This window comes from Rhinopithecus roxellana, chromosome 5 (genome assembly GCF_007565055.1).
Source record: "Rhinopithecus roxellana isolate Shanxi Qingling chromosome 5, ASM756505v1, whole genome shotgun sequence".
NCBI lineage: Eukaryota > Metazoa > Chordata > Mammalia > Primates > Cercopithecidae > Rhinopithecus > Rhinopithecus roxellana.
The window spans coordinates 105,868,007-105,894,460 of NC_044553.1; the positions used below are offsets into that span (position 1 = coordinate 105,868,007).

The window sequence follows — 26,454 nt, forward strand, 5'->3', positions numbered from 1 at the left end:
ATAAAGACATTCTCAGATAATGGAAAAAACAAGAGACTACATTGTCAGCAGAATGTAGAAGAATTGTTCTAGAAGAATTGCTAGGCTGAGAGCTGTGGCTCATGCCTGTAATCCCAGCATTTTGGGAGGCTGAGGCAGACTCACCTGAGGTCATGAGTTCGAGATCAGCCTGGCCAACATGGTGAAACCTCTTCTCTACTAAAAATACAAAAAAAATTTGCCAGGTGTGGTGGGGAGCACCTGTAATCCCAGCTACTTAGGAGGCTCAGGCAAGAGAATCACTTGAACCCAGGAGGCTGAGGTTGCAGTGAACTGAGATTGTACCACTGCACTCCAGCCTGGGTGATAGAGCCAGACTTAGTCTCAAAAAAAAAAAAAAAAAGAATTGCTAAAGTAAATTTTTCATACAGAAAGGAAATAATACCAGAAGGAAACCTGAAACATCAAGAATGAAGGAAGGGCAATGGAAATGGTAAATATCCTGGTAAATATAATAGATCATTTCATCTTGATTTCTTTAAAATATGTTTGAAGGTAAAAAGTTAAAAAAAATACATTATCTGCTGGAGGGTTTTTAATGCATGCAAATGTAATATATAAGACAAATATAACATAAAGGGGTATAGGGTAAAGAAACCTATATGGTGGTGAGATTACTGTATGGCACCTGAAGTGGTAAAATACTGACTCTGAGTAGACTGTGGAAAGTTAAGTATGTATATTATAAGCCCTAGAGCAACAACAAAAATACTACACAAAGAGATATAGTAAAAATCACACTATATAAGTTAAAGTGGAATACTAAAAGATGTTCTAATCTAAAATGAGGCAAGAATAGGGAAATACAGGAAGGAAAAAGAGAGGAAACAAATAGAAAACAAATAATAAAATTATTGAGCAAAATCTAAACCTATAAATAATTATATTAAATATAAATGGTCTAAACGTATCAATTAAATGACAGATTGTGAGACAGGACCAGAAAAACTTTCCCAACTTGATGCTGTTGATAAGAAATCCACTTCAAATTTAATGATATAGATCAGTTACAAGTAAAATAATAGAAAAATATATATCATGCAAACACTAATCAGATGAAAGCTGGAATGGCAATATTAGTATCAGACAGAGTAGACTTCTGAGGAAAGAAAATTACTGGCTGGGTACAGTGGCTCACGCCTGCAATCCCAGCACTTGGGGAGGCCAAGGCGGGCAGATCACCTGAGGTCGGGAGTTTGAGACCAGCCTAACCAACATGGAGAAAACTCATCTCTACTAAAAATACAAAAATTAGCCAGGTGTGGTGGTGCATGCCTGTAATCCCAGCTACTTGGGAGGCTGAGGCAGGAGAATCACTTGAACCCGGGAGGCGGAGGTTGCATTGAGTCGAGATCATGCCATTGCACTCCAGCCTGGGCAACAAGAGCAAAACTCTGTCTCAAAAACAAACAAACAAACAAACAAACAAAAATTACTAAGGGAAAAATAGTGAACTATCTAATGATAAAAGGGTCAATTCAAGAAGACATAACAATAAAAAATGTGTATGCACCTAACAACATACCTTCAAAATACACGAAGCAAAACCTGACAGAATTGAAAAGAGAAATAGAGAAAACAACAATTATAGTTGGAGACTTTAACACTGCTCTCTCAGTAATCAATAGAACTAGTAGATAGAAAATCAGTAAGGGTATGAAAGAACTGAATGGCACTATCAACCAACTGTCTAATAGACATATATAGAATACTCTGTGTAACAACAGAATACTCATTCTTTTCAAGTGCATATAAAATATTCACCAAAATAGATCATATCCTGGGTCATAATATAAATCTTAACAAATGTGAAGTAATTGAAATAATACAAAGTATGCACTCTGATCAAAATGAAATTAAACTAGAAATCAATGACAGAAAGGTAATAGAAAAATTTCTAAACACTTTTAAAAAAAGAACATACTTTTATGGGCCAAGAAAGAAGTCCTAAGGCCAATAAGAAAACATTTTAAATTGAATGAAAGTGAAAATACAACATACCAAAATGTTGGATGCTGCTAAATCAGTGCCTTGAGGAAAATGTATAGCATTAAAATTTTTATATTAGAAAAGAAAAAAAGATCTGAAATATCAATAACCTGAGTTCCTACCTTAGAAAACTAGAAAAAGAAGAGAAAAAAACCCAAAGCAAATAGATAGAAAAGAACAGAAAATAGTAAAACTAAAACCGGGAAAACTGTGGAGAAAATAAACCCAAAGCTAGTTATTTGAAAAGATAAATAATATCAATAAACCTCTGGCAAGACTTACATAGAAAAAAAAAAAGAAGACACAAAATACAAGTATTAAGAATGAAAGAGGGGCTATCACTACAGCCCCTGTAAGGATTGACAGGGTAAAAAAAAAGACTACTATGAAAAACTGCACATAAGTTTAACAACTTACATGAAATACAGCAATTATTTAAAAATTACAAACTACCAAAACTTCTGCAAAAGTGACTACCCTGCCCCATCCCTGTTAAGGTCCTGGTTTTGTCCCTTGCTCTCCCAAACCAGCATTCCAGGGCCATGACCCCTTAGAAGGTTGTAAACCATACTACTTTTCATTCAGTTGTTCTTTCCTGTTCTTTCCCTTATGTGTTTGGCACTGTGAAGGATGCAAAGGTGAATAAAACTTTTTATTTTTATTTTTATGTTTTTATTTGAAGAGACAGGGTCTCACTCTATTGCCCAGGCTGGAGTGCAGTGGTGTGATCATAGCTTACTGCAGCCTCCAACTCCTGGGCTCAAGCAACTCTCCCACCTCAGCCTCCAGAGTAGCTAGAACTACAGGCATATGCCATCACACCTGGCTAAGTATTTTGTGTTTTTGTAGTGACAGGGTCTTGCTGTGTTGCCAGGCTGGTTTTGAACTTTGGGCCTCAAGCAATTTTCCTACAGTGGCCTCCCAAAGCACTGGGATTCTAGACATGAGCAACCATACCTGGCCATAGACTGAGTCCTTAATATCTGAGAATTTATGAGGGAAGAGGGAAGAAGACAGGATGGCAAATTAAACCTACTAGTATCACTTGTAGTAAAAAAGCTTACATAGAGCCAACTAGGTTCATTCTGCTCACACCATTTTTATTTTTAAGAAATATATGACATTCCTTCTCATATCTTTACACAGTTCCAGATATAGATGTACACACACACACACACACACACACACACACACACACACACACTCTGTCATAATGTTTAGTAAGAGGGGTCAGCCCTTGTAGAATTGTACAGAGAATATTCAGTCATCCACCATGTATTTATTGATTTCCAACTCCTAGGCCTGCATTGGGCCCTCTTCAGAGGGGAAGAGTTCACAGATTAGCAGGTGACATATGCATGAAATAAATAACTACCACACAGAATGGGGGTATAATGATGGAATTAGGTAAATTTGCTATGGAGGCCACTAACGTTTTTTGGGGTAGAGGAGAGAACTCAGGAAGTCTTTAAAGAAGAAAAGAAACTTGAATGAGGTCTTCAAGGATGAGAAGGAGTCCTTCAGGAGGGCAAGGAGAAAGGTGAGAATGTCTGGCACAGAAAAAAATACATAAAGGAGTTACAAAATAGCACATTTGTCAGTACAGAAGTTAGTGTTGGGCGGAGGGACCCAAGAGATGAACCTGGAGAGACAGATCTGGGACTCTTGCTGAGGGACAGGCCTCACTGATCACACAAGCATTGATTTCCATATATACTTTCATTTTTAATTGTATTTTTGTTAACTATATGTCACATGCACAAGGTATAAAATTCAAAAAGTACAAAAGATATATAGAGAATATTAAGTCTCCCCACTTCCCTATCCCCACTGCCTCTTCCTGAAGGCAGTTGCCAAAGCAGGTTCTTTGGGCATCCTTCCAGAGCTGTTTTCTTTAACATTTGAAAATGTGTGTGTGTGTCTGTGTATTTTCCACACAAAGGTTGCATATTATATTTTCTATCCTTTACCTTGCTTTTTTATTTGGATATTTGTTTTATTTATTTGGAATGTGGATATACCATAATTCATTGGATCAGTCCTGTATTGTTGGAATTTAGGTGATTCCTAGTCTATTGCTATCATAAACAATGCTGCAGTAAATATCCTTGTATATAAGTCCATCTGCACATGAAGGTATACCTGTATGATAAATTCCTAGGAATGGAATTTTTGGGTTAAAGAGTATAAGTATTTTTAGTTTTAATAGATAATGTCAAATTGCCATCTGTAGAGGCTGTGCGATGCCTGTAACCCTGGCCAAGAGAGTACAGCAGTCCACCTTATCCACAAAAGATACTTCCCCAGATCCCCAGCAGATGCCTGACCCTGTGGATAGTACCAAACCCTACATATATTATGTTTTTTCCTATACATACACACCTATGATAAAGTTTAATTTATAAATTAGGCACCTTAAGAGATTAACAACCATAATCATAAAATAGAACAACTATAGTAATATGCTGGCATCACTACTCTTGCGCTTTGGGGCCATTTATTAAGTAAAATAATGATTACTTGCACTCAAGCCCTGAGATACCAGGACAGTTGATCTGGTAACAAGACAGCTACTTAATGGGTAATGGGCAGCCTAGTGTATACCTTGTGACTATACTGGACAAAGGGTTGTTTCACATCCCACGTGGGGTGGCATGAGATTTTATCTTGCTGCTCAAAACAGCACAAATTTTACAATTTGTTTTTTCTTTTTACTTTGGTTAATCTTTAAAACTCTCCCATGGCAACAATCATGGATTACTATGTCATGTAACACCTAAGTCTTAAATCTCCACAGGAAAACATACCACCATCGAGTGCCATGGCATCCTATAGAGAACTTCCATCTTTGGTCATAGCATTAAGAGCTCTTGGTTTCACAGCCTCTTTGAAATGACCTATAAAATTTATCAATTGTTTCTTTCTGGAATTTTTCATTTAATATTTTCAGACCAAGATTGGCCACAGTTAACTGAAACCATGGAAAGCAAAACCGTGAATAAGAAGGGGCTACTGTGTGATTAAACTTTTTGCTCCTTGAAGCTAGGGTTTTTTGACTTTATCCTGTCAGTGATGGTAAGCCATTGAAAGGTTTTTTAAGAGGGGAGTGTTACAGTCAGGTTTGTGTTTTGGAAAGGTCATTTGGGCTGCAGTGAGGAAAAGAGTTTAGCAGAGGCAAAGACTAAAGTCATGGATATCAATTAGGAGGCTTTACAGTAGTCCAGGCAAGACAGAATTGTTGGCAGCTCCGATTAGGCAGTTTGCAGTGGAGATGAAGGAAATGGATATTGAGATAAAGAAGAAGTAGGTTCAATAGAACTGAGGGATTGATCTGGCTGAGAGTGCGTTAGGAGTGAGGGTAGCTTTCATCAAGAAGTTCTATTTCCATGAGTCTTGTGAACAGCAACAGGCTTGTATACACAGTCTGCACCTTCTTTGTAGATTTATAGATCTTATGTCTTTATTTAAATATTTTCTAATCCTAGAATATCAAAAGATAAAAAAGAGGCTGTAATATATTACTAACTGCTGTTTGTTGGCACCAAGGCAGTTTTGTCTGTTAATATCTGGTTGTCAGAGAAGTTGGAAGAGCATCTTTATTAAGATTCTTCAGTCAGGCCGGGTGCAGTGATTCATGCCTATAATTCCAGCACTTTTGGAGGCTGAGGTGGGTAGATCATTTGAGGCCAGGAGTTCAAGACCAGCTTGGCCAACATAGCGAAACCCCATCTCTACTAAAAAATACAAAAATTAGCTGGGTGTGGTGGCACACACCTGTAATCCCAGCTACTCATGAGGCTAAGGCAGGAGAATCGCTTGAACCCAAGAGGTAAAGTTTCCAGTCAGCCAAGATCATGCCAGTGCACTCCAGCCTGGGTAACAGAGAAAGACTCCATCTCAAAAGAAAAAAAAAAAAAAAAAAAGATTCTTCAGTCAGCCTGTAGTCCCAGCTATTTGGGAGGCTGAGGTGGGAGGATAACTTGAGCCCAATAGGTTGAGGCTATAATCCTGCCTGTGAATAGCCACTGCATGCCAGTCTGGGCAAGATGGCAAGAACCTGTCTCAGAAAAAAAAAATCCTTCAGCCAGACTTTTTCCTGCTATTTGCCAAACCAATTTTTCCCACATCCATACCATTGATTCAAAATTCTGAATTTAGGTTGGGTGCAGTAGCTCACACCTATAATCCTAGCACTTTAAGAGGCTCAGGTGGGAGCGTTGCTTGAGGCCAGGAGTTTGAAACTACCCTGGCCAACATGGCAAGACCCCATCTCTAATTTTAAAATATAAAATAAATTTAAAAATTTAAAATTTAAAAACTAGATAATTCCTAATTTAGTAAAGTAACTTTAAATTCTACACTCAATTTACATGCATTTTAATTATGTATATTTTAAAGTCTTTCATTTTGTGATCTGATTGCTTTGATTTTGTGTGTGGTCCTGATATTTAAAAATATTTTTATGTTATAATTTCAGTTTTATATAATACCATTAATTATTTCATCTGTTCACTCAGTTTCTACTAATTTTTTATGATGAAAAATGATACAGTGTTTTCACTTTTTCTCTGCATTTTCTTCATTCATCTTCTTTTTTTTGGGCCAGAGTTTCACTCTTGTTGCCCAAGCTGGAGTGCAATGGCGCAATCTTGGCTCACTGTAACCTCTGCCTCCTGGGTTCAAGCGATTCTCCTGCCTCAGCCTCAGAGTAGCTGGGATTACAGGCGCGTGCCACCATGCCTGGCTAATTTTTTGTATTTTTAGTAGAAACGGGGTTTTACTATGTTAGCCAGGGTGGTTTCAAACTCCTGACCTCAGGTGATCTGCCTGCCTCGGCCTCCCAAAGTGCTGAGATTACAGGTTTGAGCCACCGTGCCCGGCCTTCATTAATTTTCTATCTCATATTAACCTAAAGTTTGATTTCTAAGTGATTATCTTTATGTAGGTAAATATCCTCTATTTCTGTTACTTGGTTTTTCAGCTTTGAGTAATGTCTTTGGTGCCTGGCTCTTACAGGTGACACAATCAAGGAAGTTACTTCACTTGGTTATTTTCTTCCCCTTTCCACTTTCATGCTGGCTCTGTTGTATCTGTATCGTCAGGGCATAGAACATTGACATTCTGATTTGCCATTCTAAACCCCACTTGATTTTAGTCTTGCTTCTACAGTTATATGTTAATATGCATTAATATATATGTTAATGTAAGTGAAATATATTTAGTGCTTATCATCAGCTCTTTTGCTGTTGTTTCCTCAATCATCTTTTGGTTGACTACATTTGTTCCCTGGTGATTTCCTCAAGCAGGGCCTGTGGGAACAGTATTCCTTTAGTCTTTGTATGCTAAAACATAATGTTCTTGGCTTAGCAATTTTTCGGAGGTTTCTTCAGGAGTGTAGTTGCCAGTGTTTTCTGAGATCTGCCTCCTCCGTTCCATCTCCTCTCCTTGTCTGCTCTGCTCAGCTCCCGTGTCTTCGGCCAGTTTCCACCCAGGCCTCCATGACCCTGCAGCTCTTGTTGCATGTGGACTTATGGGTTTATAAGCTCGGGATGAGACTTTCGTCTACAGTAGCTGTGATTTTGCCAGCGTCTTGAGACCTGCTGAACAGCTCCACTCCCCACGCGCTGAGCTGTGGCCCTGTTTATTTCCCCATATCACTTTGCTCCTCCTCAGCTTCCCAGTGTCTGCATCTGTTGGCTTTTGGCCGCCGTTATCCTTTTGTTTGTTTTTTGAGAATAGGTTTTATTTGCCTCCAGTTCACTAACAAAGGATTTTGCTTTGTTTATTTCATGTTTACTTTAGTGGTTTTGATGATATCTTGGAGGAAAAGAGGCAAATCACTGTTAAACGCCACCATGTTTGACAGGAAGTCCTTTAAAAGTGGGTGGCAATATGATATAACAACAAAGAGCTTGGGATTCGGAGCGAAATACACCCAGCTGCAAATCTGAACTCTGCCACTTACTGACTACCTGATGGTGGACAGATCGCATGCCTTCTTGTCATTGTTATCTCTAGAATGGGGCTGATTCTCCTAAGTAGTCATACTGTATGAGGAGTAAGTGGGGTAATATCATCTACAGGGGCCTAGCATAGTGCTTTGCAAATACATGTTCAAAAGGGTAACATTATAATGTTTCATTAATTTCCTGGCATAGATGCCATTCAGAATTACTATAATCCTCTCTGCTTTGATGGCATCCATTATTACCACTCAATGTTACCGGTGGATGCCGGGACATTGAGGCCATTATTGGGACATCCTTTGGCACTGTCTCACTTCACCCATAATTCTATCCAAGGCAAGTAGTGCCACAGGAGAAGGACTGCTCTGGGAGCCCTGGGGAGAGGATATTCTCCTTCATATGGTAGGGGTGAGGGGTGGAATAAGCCATGAGCAAGGTCTTTCAGGAAAGGCAGGATTTCTTCAGGAAGAGGTGGGAAGGGCAAGAGCTGGGTCTGGATGCTAGATATTCCCCAGTCCAGATACTGAGATCAGAGATTAGGGTGGGTGGGCATGGATGGGGCTTTGGGAATTTGTCACATGTCTTTGCCTCCCAACTTCCAGCGGGCCTGAGAAACCAGGCAGCAAGATTCCCATCAGAGCAGTTGTGGATGAGGTCAGAGGAGGCTGGGATGCCAGATTGGAAAGAGATCTGAATGTCCATGTAGTTAAATCCTTGCTTTTGTCCCCGTGTTCTCAGGTCCTGGAATGCCAGACAACCATGGCTCCTACTGTGTCGGCTAGCAGCAGCTCTGGTGTAGCTTCCATTGGTTGTAGCACCTCTGGCAGTCAAGGTATCTTTGAATCCATCGATATGGAAACCCAGGAGGATGGGAGAACATCTGCTAACCAGAGAACTGGAAGCAAGAAGAATGTGCAGGCAGATGGGAAGATACAGGTGGATGGAAGGACCAGGGGAGACGGAACACAGACAGCCCAGAGGACACAGGCAGATAGGAAGACACAGGTGGATGCTGGGACACAAGAAAGTAAGAGGCCACAGTCAGAGAGGAGTGCACAGAAGGTCATGGTGACACAGGGAAGGGCAGAGACACAGCTAGAAACAACACAGGCAGGTGAGAAGGTACAGGAAGACAGGAAGGCCCAGGCAGATGAGGGCACACAGGAAGACAGAAGGATGCAGGAAGAGAAGAGGATGCAGTCAGCGGGGAGTGCGCCCACAGCCACGGAAGGTCAGTCAGAGCAGGAGGCAGTGACCAGCCTTGGCCCACCATCCAGAACCCCCGAACTCCCACCTACAGAGGGTCCTAGAGCTCCTCTGAGTATTGAATGTTTTACACAGATCCCAGAAGGGTCTTGTGTCCCAGAAAAACCTGGTTTCCCACCCAGATCTGAGGAGGCAGCAGTAACAGCCTCCAGGAACCATGAGCAAACTGTGCTGGGTCCCCTGTCAGGGAACCTCATGCTCCCAGCACAACCGCCGCATGAAGGGAGTGTGGAGCAGGTGGGAGGAGAGAGATGCCAAGGGCCACAGTCATCAGGGCCAGTCCAGGCCAAGCAGGAGGACAGCCCGTTCCAGTACCCCAAGGAGGAGCAGCCAGGGGGAGTGCTGTGTGTGGATCAGGGTGGCTGTCCTCCAGCTGGCCTGAGCCAGGAGGTACCCACAATGCCTTCTCTTCCTGGAACTGAGCTGACTGCTAGCCCAAAGGAGGGGCCGAGCAGTACCCTGACTTCTCAGCACAGGAGCACGGCTGCCTTCCTGCCCTCTGAGGATCAGGCCCTGATAAGTTCTGCCCCAACACTGCACCTGGGGCCAGGGACCCCCACTCAGAGTCACCCACCAGAAACCATGGCCACCAGCAGTGAGGGGGCCTATGCCCAGGTATCAGATGTGGAGGGGCGGACCCCAGGTCCCCGGAGCTGTGACCCTGGCCTCATAGATTCCCTGAAGAACTACCTGCTTCTGCTGTTGAAGCTGTCCAGCACAGAGACGAGTGGAGCAGGGGGAGAGTCCCAGGTCGGGGCAGCTACCGGAGGTCTGGCGCCCTCAGCCACTCTGACACCCACTGTGGAAGTGGCTGGGCTGAGTCCCCGGACATCGAGGCGTATCCTGGAGCGTGTGGAGAACAACCACCTGGTGCAGAGTGCACAGACCCTGCTGCTGAGCCCCTGTACCTCCCGCCGCCTCACTGGCCTCCTGGACCACGAGGTGCAGGCTGGCCGCCAGGCCCTTGCTGCTGCCCGAGGCTCCTGGGGTCCTGGTCCCAGCTCCCTCACGGTCCCTGCCATTGTGGTAGACGAGGAGGGCCCTGGGCTGGCCTCAGAAGGAGCCAGTGAGGGTGAGGGAGAGGTTTCCCTTGAGGGGCCTGGCCTCCTGGGGGCCTCTCAGGAGAGCAGCATGGGTGATCGGCTGGGGGAGGCAGGTAGGCAGGCAGTCCCTGGGCAGGGACCCTCAACAGAGAGCATAGCCCAGGAACCCTCCCAAGAGGAGAAGTTCCCAGGGGAGGCTCTGACAGGTCTCCCGGCAGCTACACCTGAGGAACTGGCTCTAGGGGCCCGGAGGAAGAGATTTCTCCCTAAGGTCAGAGCAGCAGGAGATGGGGAGGCGACCACACCTGAAGAAAGAGAGAGCCCCACGGTTTCCCCCCGGGGGCCCAGGAAAAGCCTGGTGCCTGGGTCCCCAGGGACTCCAGGGCGGGAGAGACGCTCCCCTACGCAGGGCAGAAAGGCGAGCATGCTGGAGGTGCCTCGGGCAGAGGAGGAGCTGGCGGCAGGAGACCTCAGCCCCAGCCCCAAGGCTGGCGGTCTGAACACAGAGCTGGCCCTGGATGAAGGCAAGCAGGAGACACTGGCCAAGCCCAGGAAAGCCAAAGACCTGCTGAAAGGTGAGCAATGGGGAGGGAGGCGGGGGACGGCGTCACAGGACAGGGCCGCCATGGAGCCATGGAAAGCACGCTGCTGCTGCTAACAGCACCACCCCATGACAGATAGCATATCCCTCCTCAGGATTCACAAATTACCTTGGTAAAGGTACCCTTCTCTCACAGCCTTTGGAATCTGAAAGGCCTAGTTCTTGTTTTGATTCTGCCACTCCACAAAGTGGAAATAACAGTACCACCTTTGCAATGATGTGAGGCTTAAATGGGATGGAATAGGTGAAGTGCTTAGCACAGGGCCTGGCTTCAGTAGCGTTCTAGTTCTCCATCATCACCAATCCCCCTTTACAGAGTTGTCGCATGATTACAGAGTGGTGGGGACAGGATTCAAATGTGGGCTTCTAGAGTTAGGGACCTAGAATGCAAACTGAAGTTCCTGTCTCAACTGCTGTGTGGGTCCTCAGCTAGGAGCCCCTCCCAGCCTGGGGCCAAGGTGGAGTAGGGGCTTCTGTCTAGCTGAGATGTGTGCTTTGGGGGTCAGGGCAGAAGCCTGAGATATAGGCAGGAAGCACCTGGGGGCTGTGAGGCACCTTGGTTGGTCTGTGTGGAGACTTGAATCCTGTTTTCTCCCAGCCTTTTCCACCAAGGACACCCAGGAAAGCAAGGATATGGCCAGCGGAGAGGTGTTATTCTCCTCTTGACTGGACCCTGCTCTCAGCCCCACAGGTCATCCGGAAGATTCGGGTAGAGCAGTTTCCTGATGCCTCCGGTAGCCTGAAACTCTGGTGCCAGTTTTTCAACATTCTTAGTGACTCAGTCTTGACATGGGCCAAGGATCAGTGCCCAGTGGGCGAGGTGGGCAGGAGGTAAGCCAACGATAACCACCATCACCTGACCTGGCTCCCTGATGGCAGTAATACTGTTGGGCACTGTCCTAGTGCTTTGAGCCTATCGCCTCATTAATCCTCACAATAACCAGGGGAGGTCCTTTTATTTCCATAGTAGAGATGAGAAAATGGAGGCTCAGCATTCTTTAAACCACTTGTCCAAAGCCACACAGCTAGTAAGTGTCAGGACTGCAAACCAGATCTGTGGGCTTCAGTACCAGCTCTTGGCCCTGAAATTGCACTGCTTCCCCAGAGTTCTCAGAGCTGGGGTTCTCAGCAGCCTCTGAGAGTGGGCTCCAAGGATGCTTAGGACCACAGTCTGCCCCCATGCCATGGCGATGGCCCTCATGAGTAGGGTCTCCAATCTGCAGCGCAGGGGATGAGGGGCCGGCGGCCTTGGCCATCGTGCAGGCCTCCCCCGTAGACTGCGGCGTGTATCGGTGCACCATCCACAACGAGCACGGCTCGGCCTCCACCGACTTCTGCCTCAGCCCTGAGGGTGAGTGTGCCCCGCAGCCCGGGGTCTCAGCCTGGCCTGGCTCCTGGGGGGTGGGCAGCAGTCATCTTTGAGAGAAGGCAGTCTCTTGGCACAGCAGCCTGAAGGCGCTGCTTTCTTCTTTTTCTGTATCTAGTGTTGTCAGGATTCATCTCCAGAGAAGAAGGTGAAGGTATGGTGCCCCCCTGGGGAAGGCAGGGTGGTCCTACCCCTGCCATCTGCAGGGAGGACCCTCTTTAAGGGCTTGGAGTCTGATCCCAATCCACATACTGCTCGCCTTTGCCTCCTAGTTTAGGATATGACTTGGAGAGATGATAGAGGAGGACTGCTGTATCAGAAGGTTGTGGGGGAAGAAGTGGCCAAGGGGGCCACTGCACCGGAGTTAGCTCACCCTTGTGCCCTTTGTCCATGTCAGAGTCTTTGATCCAGGGCAGAACTGGCCACCAGGGCATGTCTTGTCCTGCCAGCTCCTACCCAGGATTTCTCACAGTATTCTGTGGACCCCAGCATTAGATTCACACAGGGAACCTGTTAGAAATGCAGTTTCCTGGTCCCTGCTGCACTACGGACATCTTTAATGACCTAGGAAGGACCTAGGAACATTGCATTTTCAGCAAACTTCCTGGTGATCATGAAATACCTGCAAAGTTTGATACACATTTGAAGGGCTCAAATAGGGATGGATATGTACTGCTCTTGCAAGAGACAGGCTAAGGCTTGGGACTGTGAAGGCAGCCAGTGATGAAAAGATGTTTAGAGCTATACTTGCTAACAAATGCATTAATTCCTTCATTCATTCACTCTTTCAATCACTCATTTATCCAACTAGTGACTTTGTTTTGAGATGGAGTCTCACTGTCACTCAGGCTGGAGTGCAGTGGCATGATCTTGGCTCACTGCAACCTCTGCTTCCTGGGTTCAAGCAATTCTCGTGCCTCAGTCTCCCCGGTAGCTGGGATTACAGATGTGCACCACCACACTCAGCTCATTTTTGTATTTTTAGTAGAGACAGGTTTCACCATGTTGGCCAGTCTGGTCTCAAACTCCTGACCTCAAAGGATCCGCCTGCGTTGGCCTCCCGAAGTGCCAATTAGTGACTTTTGTTTAGTAATCGAATAAAGTTTAATCAATATCAAATATAACCTCAACCTCAAAACTAAATAATAATTATTTAATATCATCAAACATCCAGTCAGATTTCCCCAAATGTCTCATATACGTTGGTTTGTTTGAATCAGGAACCACTCATTGCTTTTGGCTGATGCAGCTCCCAAGTCTCTCTTAATATTTAACAGTTTCTCCTACTTTATTTGTTTTTTTCCTTTGCCATGTATTTGTTTTTTTTTTTTTTTTTTGAGACGGAGTCTCGCTCTGTCACCCAGGCTGGAGTGCTGTGGCTGGATCTCAGCTCACTGCAAGCTCCGCCTCCCGGGTTCACGCCATTCTCCTGTCTCAGCCGCCCGGGTAGCTGGGACTACAGGTGCCGCCACGTCACCCGGCTAGTTTTTTGTAGTTTTTAGTAGAGACGGGGTTTCACCGTGTTAGCCAGGATGGTCTCGATCTCCTGACCTCGTGATCCGCCCGTCTCGGCCTCCCAAAGTGCTGGGATTACAGGCTTGAGCCACCGCGCCCGGCCTGCCATGTATTTGTTAAAGTCATTGGTATAGAATTTCTAACATTCTGGATTTTGTTGATTGTATTCCCATTTAACATGCTCCCCCATGCACGTGCATCTTCTAAATTGGTAATCAGATTTAGATGTTCAGTCAGATTCAGGTGTGAATTTTTTTTTTTTTTTTTTTTTTTTTGCAAGAATAACTCACAGGTGCTGTGTATACCTTTTGTATCCTATCTGGAGGCACATAATGTCAGATTGTTTCCGTTTTAGTAATGTTAAGATTGGTCATTGGTTCATTCAGGTGGTATCTGTGTGATCCATCCCATTTTAAAGTTAAAAACAATCTGATACAAACCCTATTGTTATCTAGGGGTTTTAGCAGTCACTGATTATTGCCTAAATCTATTATTTCATTAGCAGTTGCAACATGGAGATAGTTTAATTTGATCTTTTCTTCTTCATTCATTAGCTGATTTTTTTCTGTAAAAAAGGGATGATTATTTGGTTATCACAATACGTAAGTTCCAACAGGAAATGAAGGATAAATATTTGCTCTTTTCCCTTTAGTTACTAGAATAATGAGTTGGTGCCCTACCATTTTCCATAGGTGACCAGTGAGGTTATTGTTTGAGGGAGGAGACTGGATTTTTTTTTTTTTTTTTTTTTTTTTTTGGTCACTACTATGAATACATGGATTTTTAACATATTTGATATATTCAACATGTTGCAGTAATTATTTTTGTTACCAAGATTGTTTCCTTTTTGGCCCAAGGGAGCCCCTTCAGGTTGGCCCCTGTGTCCTTCTGCCAAGTCTCTAATAGCTTTTGCTAGCTCTCTTGCTTTCTGGTCTCACACAATATTTCAGGTCCTTGCTGTACACTTTCTGCCTAGACCTGGAATCAACCATTTCTTTAGAAAGCTCTGGTTTCCCTTTAATGGGAAATTATATTTAGTGGTCACAATTTGAGCACTCACTGCTGCTGGATTTGTCCTGCAAACTTTTTGTTTCAGTCAAACATGTTGGTTGAAATGGAGTCATGTATTCATCTAATCAAAACAATGAATTCTAAAACAAAGTAATTCTGGTATTCTGCATTGATTGCTATTGCCACTGTGTTTGGACAGTGCTCAGGATGCGTTTGTGGAAGGCAGGGTTTATGTGATGGATACCACACGGGTACCACTAGATGGCAGGGGTTGAATCAAGTAGAGTTTCTGCCCCAAGGAGCTCATAGTCTGGTAGGGACTCAATGTGCCCAAAGAGCAGGCGTGAACAGAAAGTGAGCCCAGCAGGTTGGCAGGGTGGGAGGCTCTTCCGGCCTTTTCCTTCCCTGCGAGCCCCACATTGGTCAGACAGGAGCTCCTGGTGTCCCACATTTCTCCTGTTCCTCTTCAGTTGGAGAAGAGATTGAGATGACCCCTATGGTATTTGCTAAGGGTCTGGCTGACTCTGGCTGCTGGGGGGACAAGCTCTTTGGGCGACTGGTAAGCGAGGAGCTCCGAGGGGGTGGATATGGGTGTGTCCTTCGGAAGGCCTCCCAGGCCAAGGTCATCTACGGACTGGAACCCATCTTCGAGTCGGGCCGCACGTGCATCATCAAGGTGTCCAGCCTGCTTGTGTTTGGGCCCAGCAGTGAGACTTCTCTCGTGGGCAGAAACTACGACGTCACCATCCAGGTACTATGTCCCATCTTCACGCCCTATCCCTTTACTCACTCACCCCCTACCCTTTCCCAGCCCAGGTCCTGTTGGGATGCCCAGTATCGAGGCAGAAGGCATCTCAATCTCAACCTTACGAGGCTCCTAGGATGGACCTTGTGGAAAGCCTGAGATGCAGCCCAGAATTCAGATGCTTGGCCTCAGAGAGCTTGAGAGCTTCAAAACAACTTGGGCCATAGTTTTCAAACTCTATATTTGCAGCTGAAACCTTCACCCTGCTCCATACATAATCTCTCATGGAAGCCTTGTTTATATGTGGGATGAAAGGGTGGTGCTGTGGGTGGGGTGGACCGTCTTCCTGGTTCTCCACAGAGAGGTCTCTGGGGCACTGTCACATACCATTAGAACTCCTGAAAATAATTTGGAAATCACTTTGAAAATCTCATTGTGAAAAGAAGTCGAAAGCCACTTGTTATACAAAAGAGGAAAATGAGGTGCAGAGTGGGGAGCAGGGAGGAGTAAGCCCTTCCTCCCCCAGGGCTGGGATCCTCCTCTCGGTTCCCTAACAGAATAGGGGTAGACACAGTGGAGGACTGGGGAATTTCTTTGCTGATCATATTTGGTTCCCTTATCCACAGGGGTGCAAGATCCAGAACATGAGTAGGGAGTACTGCAAAATCTTCGCAGCAGAAGCCCGGGCCGCGCCTGGCTTTGGGGAGGTGCCTGAGTAAGTACACAGCGAGGAGGATGTGCAGTGTGCAGCACTGTTGCCTTGGGCTTTTGCAAAGACAGTGATTTCACAGCCTCCCAGGGGCAACCTGGGTTATGACCATGTGCAGATAGGCTCACAGCCCCGTGCTCAGCTCAGAGGTGGCCTCACAAAAATCTAGAAATAGAGACCTCATTTACTCCTCACTTGAGAAAAGCCTCTGCTCTGGACTTGAGTCTCCTCCTGCCCACCCCTGTTCCTCATTCTTTAGCGCAGATGTTGCTGATTGCAGAGTTTGGGCACAGCAGTTTCTGGGACTCCATGAAGGTGATGGGGTGGGCTAAGCTAGACAGACTGGTCAGGACCCTTCTGTGGTAGGCAGGCGGAGTCAGTGTGGATTTTTGTAGGAGTCGGCTATCAATGGCAATTGTTTCCATTTTGAGACTTGAACTCTGACCTTTGCATACCTGGGGTCCCACTGGCAGAGAACCACAATCTGGTTGAATCCTCTCTAAAGATGCTCCTTCTGTTTGATACATACGTGCCTCAGTCCCTCACCCAAGCCACACAATCTGCCTATGCCCATAGCAGGGCTTTGTTCTAATCCCACTAACCAGGAGAATGGACAGGACTCTGAAGCCAAAAATACCATTTCCTTTCCTGAACTCAGGGTGGAGTTGCTTTCCTTTGCTGTCCTTTGGGCTCAGAGTTGAGAATTCCATTCTTGGAAGGGCCCTTCTTTTAGGTCCAAGAATACAGAATTGGGTGGGAGGGAGGAGCTCTCTGGGCCATACTTCTTGCTTACTGCAGGGTGAAACTATGTTTAGGATCATCCCACTGTATCTGATCTACCGGCCTGCAAACAATATCCCATATGCTACCCTGGAGGAAGACCTGGGCAAGCCCCTGGAGTCTTACTGTTCCCGGGAATGGGGCTGTGCTGGGGCTGTGACAGCATCTAGCAGCTCTGAGGCCATGCAGAAATGCCAGACCTTCCAGCACTGGCTGTATCAGTGGACAAATGGCAGCTTCCTTGTCACAGATTTGGCAGGTATGAGGGTGTGAGGGTGCACAGGTGTGCATGTGCATGGATGTGAAAGCGTGCAGAGGAGGCAGAGCCATAGTGCTTGACTGATCGTTTACAAAGCACCTTTGTCTTTATTCTTTCTTGCTTTTCACAATAATCTTGTAAAGTAGATTGGACAGGGACCATTTTGCATGCAACCCTAATACATACCTCATGTAGCCTAGTCCATCACTGCAGTTGCATTTAAAGGAGCACAGTCCAGGCTCAATTAAAATTAAAAAGAAATTTATTTCAAAGATCATTACATGGGGTCTAATTCAAAACCCACAACCACCCTTTTCAAAACCTTCCTTCTTCCCTTCCCTGCAGCTTTGCTGTAGACTTTCTCACTCTCCAAACTTCCCAAACTCTCCCTTCCATTTTAGCACAGTAGCTTTACTGTCTCTCTTCCTCCTCCATCTTTGTTAGCTTTTCGTTATGTAAAGCAACTTAGTCTCGCTTCTTTTTAGTTTTACTCCTATGCCCCTCATTACCCAGAACTCCCCAACAAAGGAAGGCCAGCAGGCATGAACCCTCCTTCCTTCTTCAACCAGCTCTCTCCAGGCCTACTGTCTTTAAGCAGAACTGGACAGGGGAGAGGAACAGAGAAAATGCTTGGGGGAAGGAGAGGTTGCTGGGAATATCATGCATTATTAAATCTTGTGTCTGTGGTAAATAAGTGAGAAAACTAAAGACCAGAGATATAAAACTGACTCAAATGTGTGTTTCACTGGGGTTAAATTGTACAATAATTATTATATATTTAACTCCATATACTGGGGGGAGGGAGGGCTAGGTAACATTAAGCCATTATCAGTCAACTTATTTGTTAACTTATAAATTCATGCTTCCATCCTTTTTCTATCCAACCACTACTAAATATTGAAAAAATAAAAAGTTGAATTAGGAATAGTCATTGTCCTCAAGAAGCTGTGATGAGTAGACCAGTTTCTACTATAAGATGATAACGTGGTATAGTAGAAAGGCTTTAGAGTCGGCTGGGCGTGGGGGCTCACACCTGTAATCCCAGCACTTTGGGAGGCCAAGGAGGGTGGATCACTTGAGGCCAGGAGTTCGAGACCAGCCTGGCCAACATAGCAAAACCCATCTCTACTAAAAATCCGGGCGTGGTGGTACATGTCTGTAATTCCAGTTACTTGGGAGGGTGAAGCTTGAGAATTGTTTGAACCTGGGAGGCAGAGGTTGCAGTGAGCCAAGATTGCACCACTGCACTCCAGCCTGGGCGACAGAGCGAGATGCCATCTCAAAAAAATAATAAAGAAAAAAATAAATTTGATTTAAGTCAAAGCCCCATTCTCTTCTAGCTGAGACTGTTTTACAAAGAAGAAAACTGAAGCTCACATTGGTTAGGTCATTCAATCTCTCTGAGCTTCAGTTTCCTTTCCCTCTTTAGGAATAATGTCTCTCCTACCTAGCATTCAGATTTTTTATGAGGATTAAATGAGACCGTATTTGTGAAAACCTTCTGCAAACTAAAATTCTGTGCAAATGAGAGAGATCATCATTATTACACAAAATGGAATGCTATGAATGCCAAAAGAGAAATGACAAAGAAATTAATATTTATCACATTACTCCTATGTTTCAAACACTAAGTTAGAGTCCTACACATATTATGATCTTCTCAATACCCTATAAGATGGTCATTGCTATCTTCACCTTTACACTTGAAGATTAGAGATATGAAGTGACTGGTCGAGTTCCCACAGCTCAAAAGTGGTAGAGCTGAAATGTAAATCTGGGTCTGTCTGACTCTAAAGGCCGCATTTGTTATTGTCTATCATATGATGGTACTCAGCCCTGTTAGTGAAAGGCAAGTTCCTAGCAAAATGCTCTGGACAGATTGAAAATGGGGGAAAGAACATCCTAAACCTAATGTGTGAATGCTAAGATACCTGGGTGGCCTGACCACAGTGAAAACGTTTTTCTCTATCATCATTTTTCCTGACTCTGCCCTTCCAAGGCTGTCTTAACCTGGAAGACCATCTTAGCTTCTGGTTTGCTTGCTGCCTTTATAAGTAGTGCAGAAACCAATCTTCTGTAGTGTTGCATTTCTGCTGTTCTACCCCTGATTTATCCTCTCATTCCCATCTCTCTCTTTTGTCTGGACAAACTACTGATCTGTTCAGAGGAAGAAGGTTTTAGCTCAAAGCCAGAGGCCAGTCCAGGTTGTGACCTGGTCTGATCCAGTAGAGGCAGGATTGCATAGCTGGAAGAGTTTTGGCTCTAGGAATCCAAAAAAGCTGAACCCTTATTTTAAGTCAAATGGCCATTGCCCATAGCCAGAGCTCAATTATTGAATGACTGAGTATGACTTTGTTCAAGTCATTTAACTCTGAGCTTATCCTCCTCACTTGTAAAAATACGAATATTATTCCTAGTAATAATCCAGAGACCTGCACGCTGTGAGATAGGCTGGTGGTGATGACCCATGAGAAGATGCTTGAAGACACACCTGCACTGACACCCAGGAAGTTGATGCCAGCTTGGGCTGGTTCTAAGCCCCCTTGTCTCCAGTAGGAAGAGATGTGGTTCTAAGACCCCAATATCTCTTCCTGCAGGAGACGTGGGGGCTTAGAACCAGCCCAGGCTGGCATCAACTCCCAACTTTCTCTCTTTTCAGGGGTTGACTGGAAGATGACTGATGTGCAGATTGCTACCAAACTTCGAGGGTGAGTGGTTCTTGGGGACAGAATGCCCTCTGGGGATCTTCTCTGGGTGTAAAATGTCGTAAGTCCTTCTGGTTCTCTATCCCTGAGGTGCTGGACCTGGGGCCAAGTGATCCCAGACACACCCATGGCCATGTGGTAACATCCTAGAGGTTACTGGTCCCCACCCCTTATCTCTGGCCTGGTGTGGCAGCTATTACTGATGCCACACATGGGGTCCCCTGCAATTCACAGCTCTCACATACTCCTCCCTTCTCGCTTGAGGATGGTTGCCAAGGTGCCGATGAGTAAGGGCCCTGTGATTAGAGTGTGGACCTCAAGTCTGCTCCAATTTATGTTAAGAAGCTAAGCCATCCTTATGCCAGTTAAAGTCCTGCATGATGGATTCCATGTGTCAGGGTGTAATGAGACCACAGTTTTAAAACTGAGGCCTTGGGCTAGGCATAGTGGCTCACACCTATAACCCTAGCACTTTGGGAGGCTGAGGAGGGAGGATTTCTTGAGCCCAGGAGTTTGAGACCAGCCTGGGCCAAGTAGAAAGACTCTGTCTCTATTTTTTAAAAAAAGAAAAATTCAGGTTTTGGCTGCTGCCACCTGAGGTAGCACCCAAGGGAGACTCCCCATCACCCTCAGATAGGGTAGAATGTACCCTGAGCATGACATCCTGATGATGGCCACCCCAGAGTCAGCCCCCCAAGGACCTATGTCTCTGGTTGGGACCCCCACTCAGCTCTTCCTGTCTGGTTGCAGATACCAGGGCCTCAAGGAAAGCTGCTTCCCTGCCCTGCTGGATCAGTTTGCCTCCTCCCACCAGTGCAACGCCTACTGTGAGCTGCTGGGGCTAACACACCTCAAGGGCCCTGAGGTGGCCCACCCCCAAGCCAAAGCCAAAGGCTCTAAGAGTCCATCTGCTGGCAGGAAAAGCTCCCAACTGAGTCCTCAGCCCCAGAAGAAAGGCCTCCCTAGTCCTCAGGGCACCCGGAAGAGTGCTGCAAGTTCCAAGGCTGCCCCTCAGGCCTCAGGGCCAGTTGCCGCTCAGTTGTTGGGACAGCCTCCCACCCAAGAGGAGGGCTCCAAGGCCCAGGGCATGCGGTAGCCTCAACGGGAGGCTGGGGGCCTCCACCCGGCAGCAGACCAACCAGGAAGCAGCTTGAACCGGAAGGAGACTTTCCAAAAATGGAACTAACTGGAGAAGGTACACGAAGGAGGCACCACTTGGGGACCTCTCTGAGCAGGCTCTCGTGAATCAGCTCCTCATCAGATGGCTTTGGTGCATGGCACATAGCCCACTGGCCTCTTCTGGTGCCACTGTCACCCAAGGTTCCCAGGCCTCAAGCAGGCCCCACCTCCGAGTGCCTGGCAGCCTAGGCCCTCCTTGAAGTTTACACTTTGCCACTGCTGGAGGCTCCCCTGAGTCCTCTGCATGAGTTCTGCACCCCAAGCCCTTGCCCCAGCCCAGTCAGGCAGCAGATGTTATAATCTGAGTGAGGACATGCAGGCCAGCATTTACTCCCCTGCCTTTGCCTGGCCCTGATCTTGCCTGTCCTCAGGGCTCCAGACTTCCTCTGCTGGTCTGGCCTGGTGACTCTCAGGGTATCTTCTCCTTCCAGCTACTTTGGCTCACTGATCTCAGCTTATCCTGCAACTAACCTGTCCTTGAGCCCAGATGGGGCTCAGGGCTCTTCCAGAGCCTGTCACGTCCTTGTGCAGTGGCCTTTGATGATGTGTGTTCATGCTCTTCCCCCTTCACTCACTCGCCTGCTTCCCATGCTCCCTTGCACCCCCTCACCACATCCCTGTCTTGGGGCCCAGCTGCAGCCTGCTGCCTGCCCTTCATGGCTCTGCGCATGGCCCTTTGCTTGAGGGCTCCCCACTCCCTGCCTACCAATACCCAGGTGAGGAACAGAACCTCTGGCATCTCACCCCACTTCAGTACTGTCTTCCCCAACTTCTCTTGGGCTCTTTGCTCATGAGGTGAGAGCTGGCGTGAGGGCTGTGTCAGCAGCTGTAGCCAGAGAGAGGTGTTGACTCTGAGAGACCTTGCACTCCACACTGAAAGGAAGTGGGGTCACAGTGAATTTCACATCCCCTCTCAACCAGGAGTGGAGGGCTAGGTCCCTTTCCCATGGAGAGTACACTTGGGTGTTGTAGGAGGGATGCAGTCTATCCTTGCACTTGGGTGGAGGAGAGTCTCTGTGCCTGGGAATTAGGACCCCTGCCCCAACCATAGCTCTTGATTCTGGGGTCCCAGCTCTGGACCTCATGTATGGGCTCCCAAGGACCCAGCAGCCTGGGTCCTTCCAGAGCATCCCTCCCAGAGGCCTGGGATGGGGTAGGTCTGTAGCTAGCCTGCTCCCCTTGGAATGCAATAAAGGCAGCATTGTGTGCTCTGCTTGCCCTCATCTGGTGTGGTTGGAGGTCCACGGAGTCAGGGTCCCCCTCTCCCAGGCAGGCTCTCTGAGGGCATTCTGTAGTCCCAGGCCCACTGGAAAAATGAATCTATATTTTGGTTCCTGGACCGAAGTTCAGTTGCAGTCTTCTGTGGCCACAGAAAGACAGCCTGTGCTTCTTGCACAATTGAGCTGCTGCTGTGTGCCCCTTAGCAGGGTGTCTGGGGACTTATGCCTTTGGAATTGCTCTTCATTCAGAAGAGGAACACAAAGGAAGCCACCCAGGAAGAAAGCACAGAGCTGGGGGCCCTGGAAGCGCCCTGTGTCTGTGGCTACAGCAAGACCAGTCCAGGAGCCCACCAGCACCTGCCTCTCAGCTACTTGCTGACCATTTCCTGCTTCTCAAGCTGCAGAGAAGCTTTTCATTCCCACCCCCGACCCGGAGCCTCCCCTTGCCTGACATTTCCCCTCTATGGTAACATCTCTGACTTCTCTACCTCCTCTGTGCTCAGGTGACTCCACATCTTCTGCCCCAATGTGTCCCCACCTCTCCCAGCCTGTATATCCAGATTACTTTGGTGAACTGAGAGCTGGAGTACTGTTCATTCATTTATTCATTCACCCACTCATTCAGCAGACATATACTGAGCGCTACTTTATGCCAGACCCTGAGCTGGCAGATGTTTGGAGGCAAAGATGTGTGAGGCCATCTCAGGAGAGACTACCTGTTAGGATTCTTGAGTTTTGACCAACAGAAAAGAACTTGGACCAACTTAAGCAAGGAAAAAGCGTTCATGGGAAGGATGCTGGGATAGCTCACAGAACCAAAAGAATAGCTGAACAATTGGCCTTGGGAAGGGTGGGAGCTGGGGCAGCTCCAAGGCTTGCCTCCCAGGAGCTGCTATGGTTGGCATAGCTTGCCATCGGTTCTAGTGGGTCCTCTTCCACTCAAGATTCAAATTCCAAGTGAAGGAATCTGGCCTGGAGCTCAGGGCTTCATAGAGTGGGAGGGAGGCAGTTTTCCAAAGGACGTGGACTCTTACCAGAAGAATGGTGGAGTGCAGAAGGGTAGAAAGGGTTTGGTAGGCAAACCCTGAAGATGCTCCTAACACACATGCTGTTCTTCCCATCTCATGTATGATGACTCTCCCACATATAATCAAAACCACATTTCCCTCTGCTTAGGGAATTCAAGATCATATCTAACCTCGAATTCCAGGGGTAATGACACGGCTCCTATTCTCCAAAGTCCAGTGTCACTAGGGATAATCTCCCTCTTTTAGTGTTATCACAATTCCATTTTGAAATTCTACAACCTGTAGATTAACCATATTCAACCAAAATTATATAATCCAGCAAGAGAGGAAGAATGGGTAAAGTCTACAGTCCATTTCTAAAACTGGTCGTGAGAACTCATGTTTATGATGATGGACTTTTGATCTGGTGGAGTGACCCAAACCTTCAGTTCTGAAGCTCCTTAGTGGTCCTACCTGTGTGACAGGCATTTACATTGGACATGACAGTCCCAGGATGAACTCCAGGAATCCCCCCATGTCCATCTCTACTCCTGCCCCCTTTTACGTAACAGCAATCATATTTTTCCTTGAAAGGGTTAATCATTCTAGATACTCCCATGACCTCTTTATAATGAGCCTGAAATGGCCCGGTGGCTGCCTCAGCTTCCAATTCAATTGAATTGCTACTACGTCTTTGAGGATGTGCTCCTTGCTGGGGGACTAAACTCTCCACACCAGCCCGGTCCCAAACCTCAGGTGTAAGAAAAGCATTGAGATCTAGCAATAGCAGGGCCGTCTCTACACTGTGTCCTATCTCTGAAGGAGAAAGCGCCAGGTATGGTTGCCGGCTCCAAGCGCATGCTGCCTCCTGCAGTCCTGACCCAGCCTCTCGGGGTGTTGTTTCTAGTGCCATAGTTGAATTTTCAACAAACCATTTCACCACACTCTCAAGCCAGCTGCTGCTGGTTTGTGGGTTCCTGAGAGGATGAGTGAATGCCTACCCATCAACCCATTACTCTTCTTTTAGCTGTAAAGGGAATTCTGTGGTTGGGTGCAGTATGTGAGGAGGTCACATGATGTTTATGGCATTTGATAATTCCGTGGATATTGATGGCAGGAGAGGCGTGATGGGTTAGAAAAGCAAATCCAAATCCAGAACAAGGGCCCAAAAGGGCCAAGACAAATTACTGCCCCTCTCAGAGCCACAAGTGTAGAAAGGGGGAAGCACTGTGGAGAGTGAGTAGGCTATCCACACATGACTTGCTGGTGCCTTCAGAGCCCTAGCCTGGAGCAACAGTGTCCCATTGATAACAGAGTGCACTGGCCATGCCAGACTTTACGGCTAGGTGGTCAGATAACTACTTCACGAGGGGCAGCATGGCCAACAATTGTGCCAGGGCCAAGTGTTTAGGTTCCTCCAGAGCCCAGTGGTGAGCCAGAGGGGCATTTTGCACAAGGATAATGGTTACTTGTCGGCCAGAGCATCGCTTGACTCCAAATCCTGGGTTCTCCTATCATATTTTCTTGTCAGGACTTACTGCAAGCTATATATGGCTCCCCGGTGTGCCACCGATGGACAGATACCTCACGTACCATTGACCTGCCAGGTCACATGGCCTGATGGCAGAGCTGGCTGCACGAAAGACTTTCCCAGCTGGAATGCCTTCGCCTGCTCTAGGCCCACCCCAAAGCTGGCAGCGTTCTAGGTCAGTTGGTAAATGGGTTAGAACAAGATGCCCCAAAGTGACATATATTGCTTGGAATTAGGCCTTAGTGGTGAGGGATTCAACATACAGTCATTTGTCCTACATTATGAAGGAAACATTCTGACCTCAAACAGATCCCTCAACCCCTAGTACTTTATAGAAGGGGCAGACCTTGGCATTTTCACATGATTTATCTCCCACTCGGATTCACATATGTTTGACCAAGGCACTAGGCAGCTGCTGATTTCCCATTCCTTCTGTAGTCCCAGATGAATGGATACAGATCCCTTTGGGGAAGGCTGCAAGGAAGGTTCACAATATGCATCTAAGTGTTAAAATAAGTTTTTCCTTCAAAAAGACATTTGACTTCCTCTCCATTTAAGGTCTGGAAATCAAGTGGGAGATACTGACTTTGGCACTTGAGACAGACCTGTTGACCCAGAAATCTTTAGTTAAGGTCATTACTAGGCCATATCCTAGGGGCATCTGGCCTTTTTCATTCCTGGGACCCACAGCTCAAGGTCTGATTTCCATGTCCTGCCCATCACGATGAGCGCCCTATTTTGTTCCTTCTGTCTATCTCAGCTGCTGAGATCAGGGAGCCCACATTCCCAGCAGCTCTTCCAAGCAGCCTCCCAGGCCTAGAGAGGAAAATCAGCAGAGCCTTGTGAATTTATTTGTCATAAATTCACAAGAAGGGGGCTCATCTTCTGGGTCCTGCCAGAGGGCACTGAGGGGGTTGATGGGCTGGGTGCATGCCAGGGACCCAATCAAGCATTTTTATCTTCTGGAATCTTTGAATTCCTGCCTTTCTTGAATGTTTGGTCTTTTGATATAATTTAGCATGGGCCAACATTTGGTCCAGATTGAAATAGTAAGAACTGTATCTGGCAATTTGAGCTTTTACGTAGAATGTAGACTCTCTGGTGAGTGAACATATCAATAAAGACAACCTGAACCAAAATTATGTCTTGGTCATACAGCCTTTAAAAGGTCCACCACAGCCTGGGCAACATAGGGAGACTCCGTCTCTACAAAAAAAAAAAAAAAACTAACCAGGTGTTGGGGTTCATGCCTATGGTCTCAGCTATTTAGGGAACTGAGGTGGGAGGACTGTTTGGGCCAGGAGATCGAGGCTGCAGTGAGCTGAGATCACACCACTGCACTGTAGCCTGGGCAACACAGCAAGACCCTGTCTCAAAAAACAAAAAACGTCCACCAATGTACCCTATATTTTTTGACAATGTATTTGCCAGTTCATGCAGTTTCTTCAGAATATCACTCTTCTCTTTCCTGATCTGATTAAGACTCTCAACCCCTGGGATATGCTAAGTGTCGGTTCTGGTTA

At 46.4% G+C, this 26,454-nt stretch overlaps 1 protein-coding gene and 1 pseudogene across 1 annotated transcript in view; one reads left to right on the top strand and one right to left on the bottom strand.

Moving 5' to 3' along the window:
* ALPK3 (alpha kinase 3) overlaps positions 1 to 26,070 on the top strand; it is a 61,172-nt gene extending 35,102 nt beyond the window's left edge. The window contains 9 exon segments of the mRNA XM_030931137.1: positions 8,733 to 10,878; positions 11,588 to 11,735; positions 12,128 to 12,255; positions 12,389 to 12,424; positions 15,267 to 15,547; positions 16,168 to 16,256; positions 17,066 to 17,289; positions 19,949 to 19,997; positions 20,745 to 26,070. Coding sequence (XP_030786997.1) covers positions 8,733 to 10,878; positions 11,588 to 11,735; positions 12,128 to 12,255; positions 12,389 to 12,424; positions 15,267 to 15,547; positions 16,168 to 16,256; positions 17,066 to 17,289; positions 19,949 to 19,997; positions 20,745 to 21,090 — 3,447 coding nt within the window. The 3' untranslated portion in view covers positions 21,091 to 26,070.
* Positions 4,810 to 4,927, bottom strand: LOC115898010 (annotated as a pseudogene).
* Positions 26,071 to 26,454: the final 384 nt, after the last annotated feature.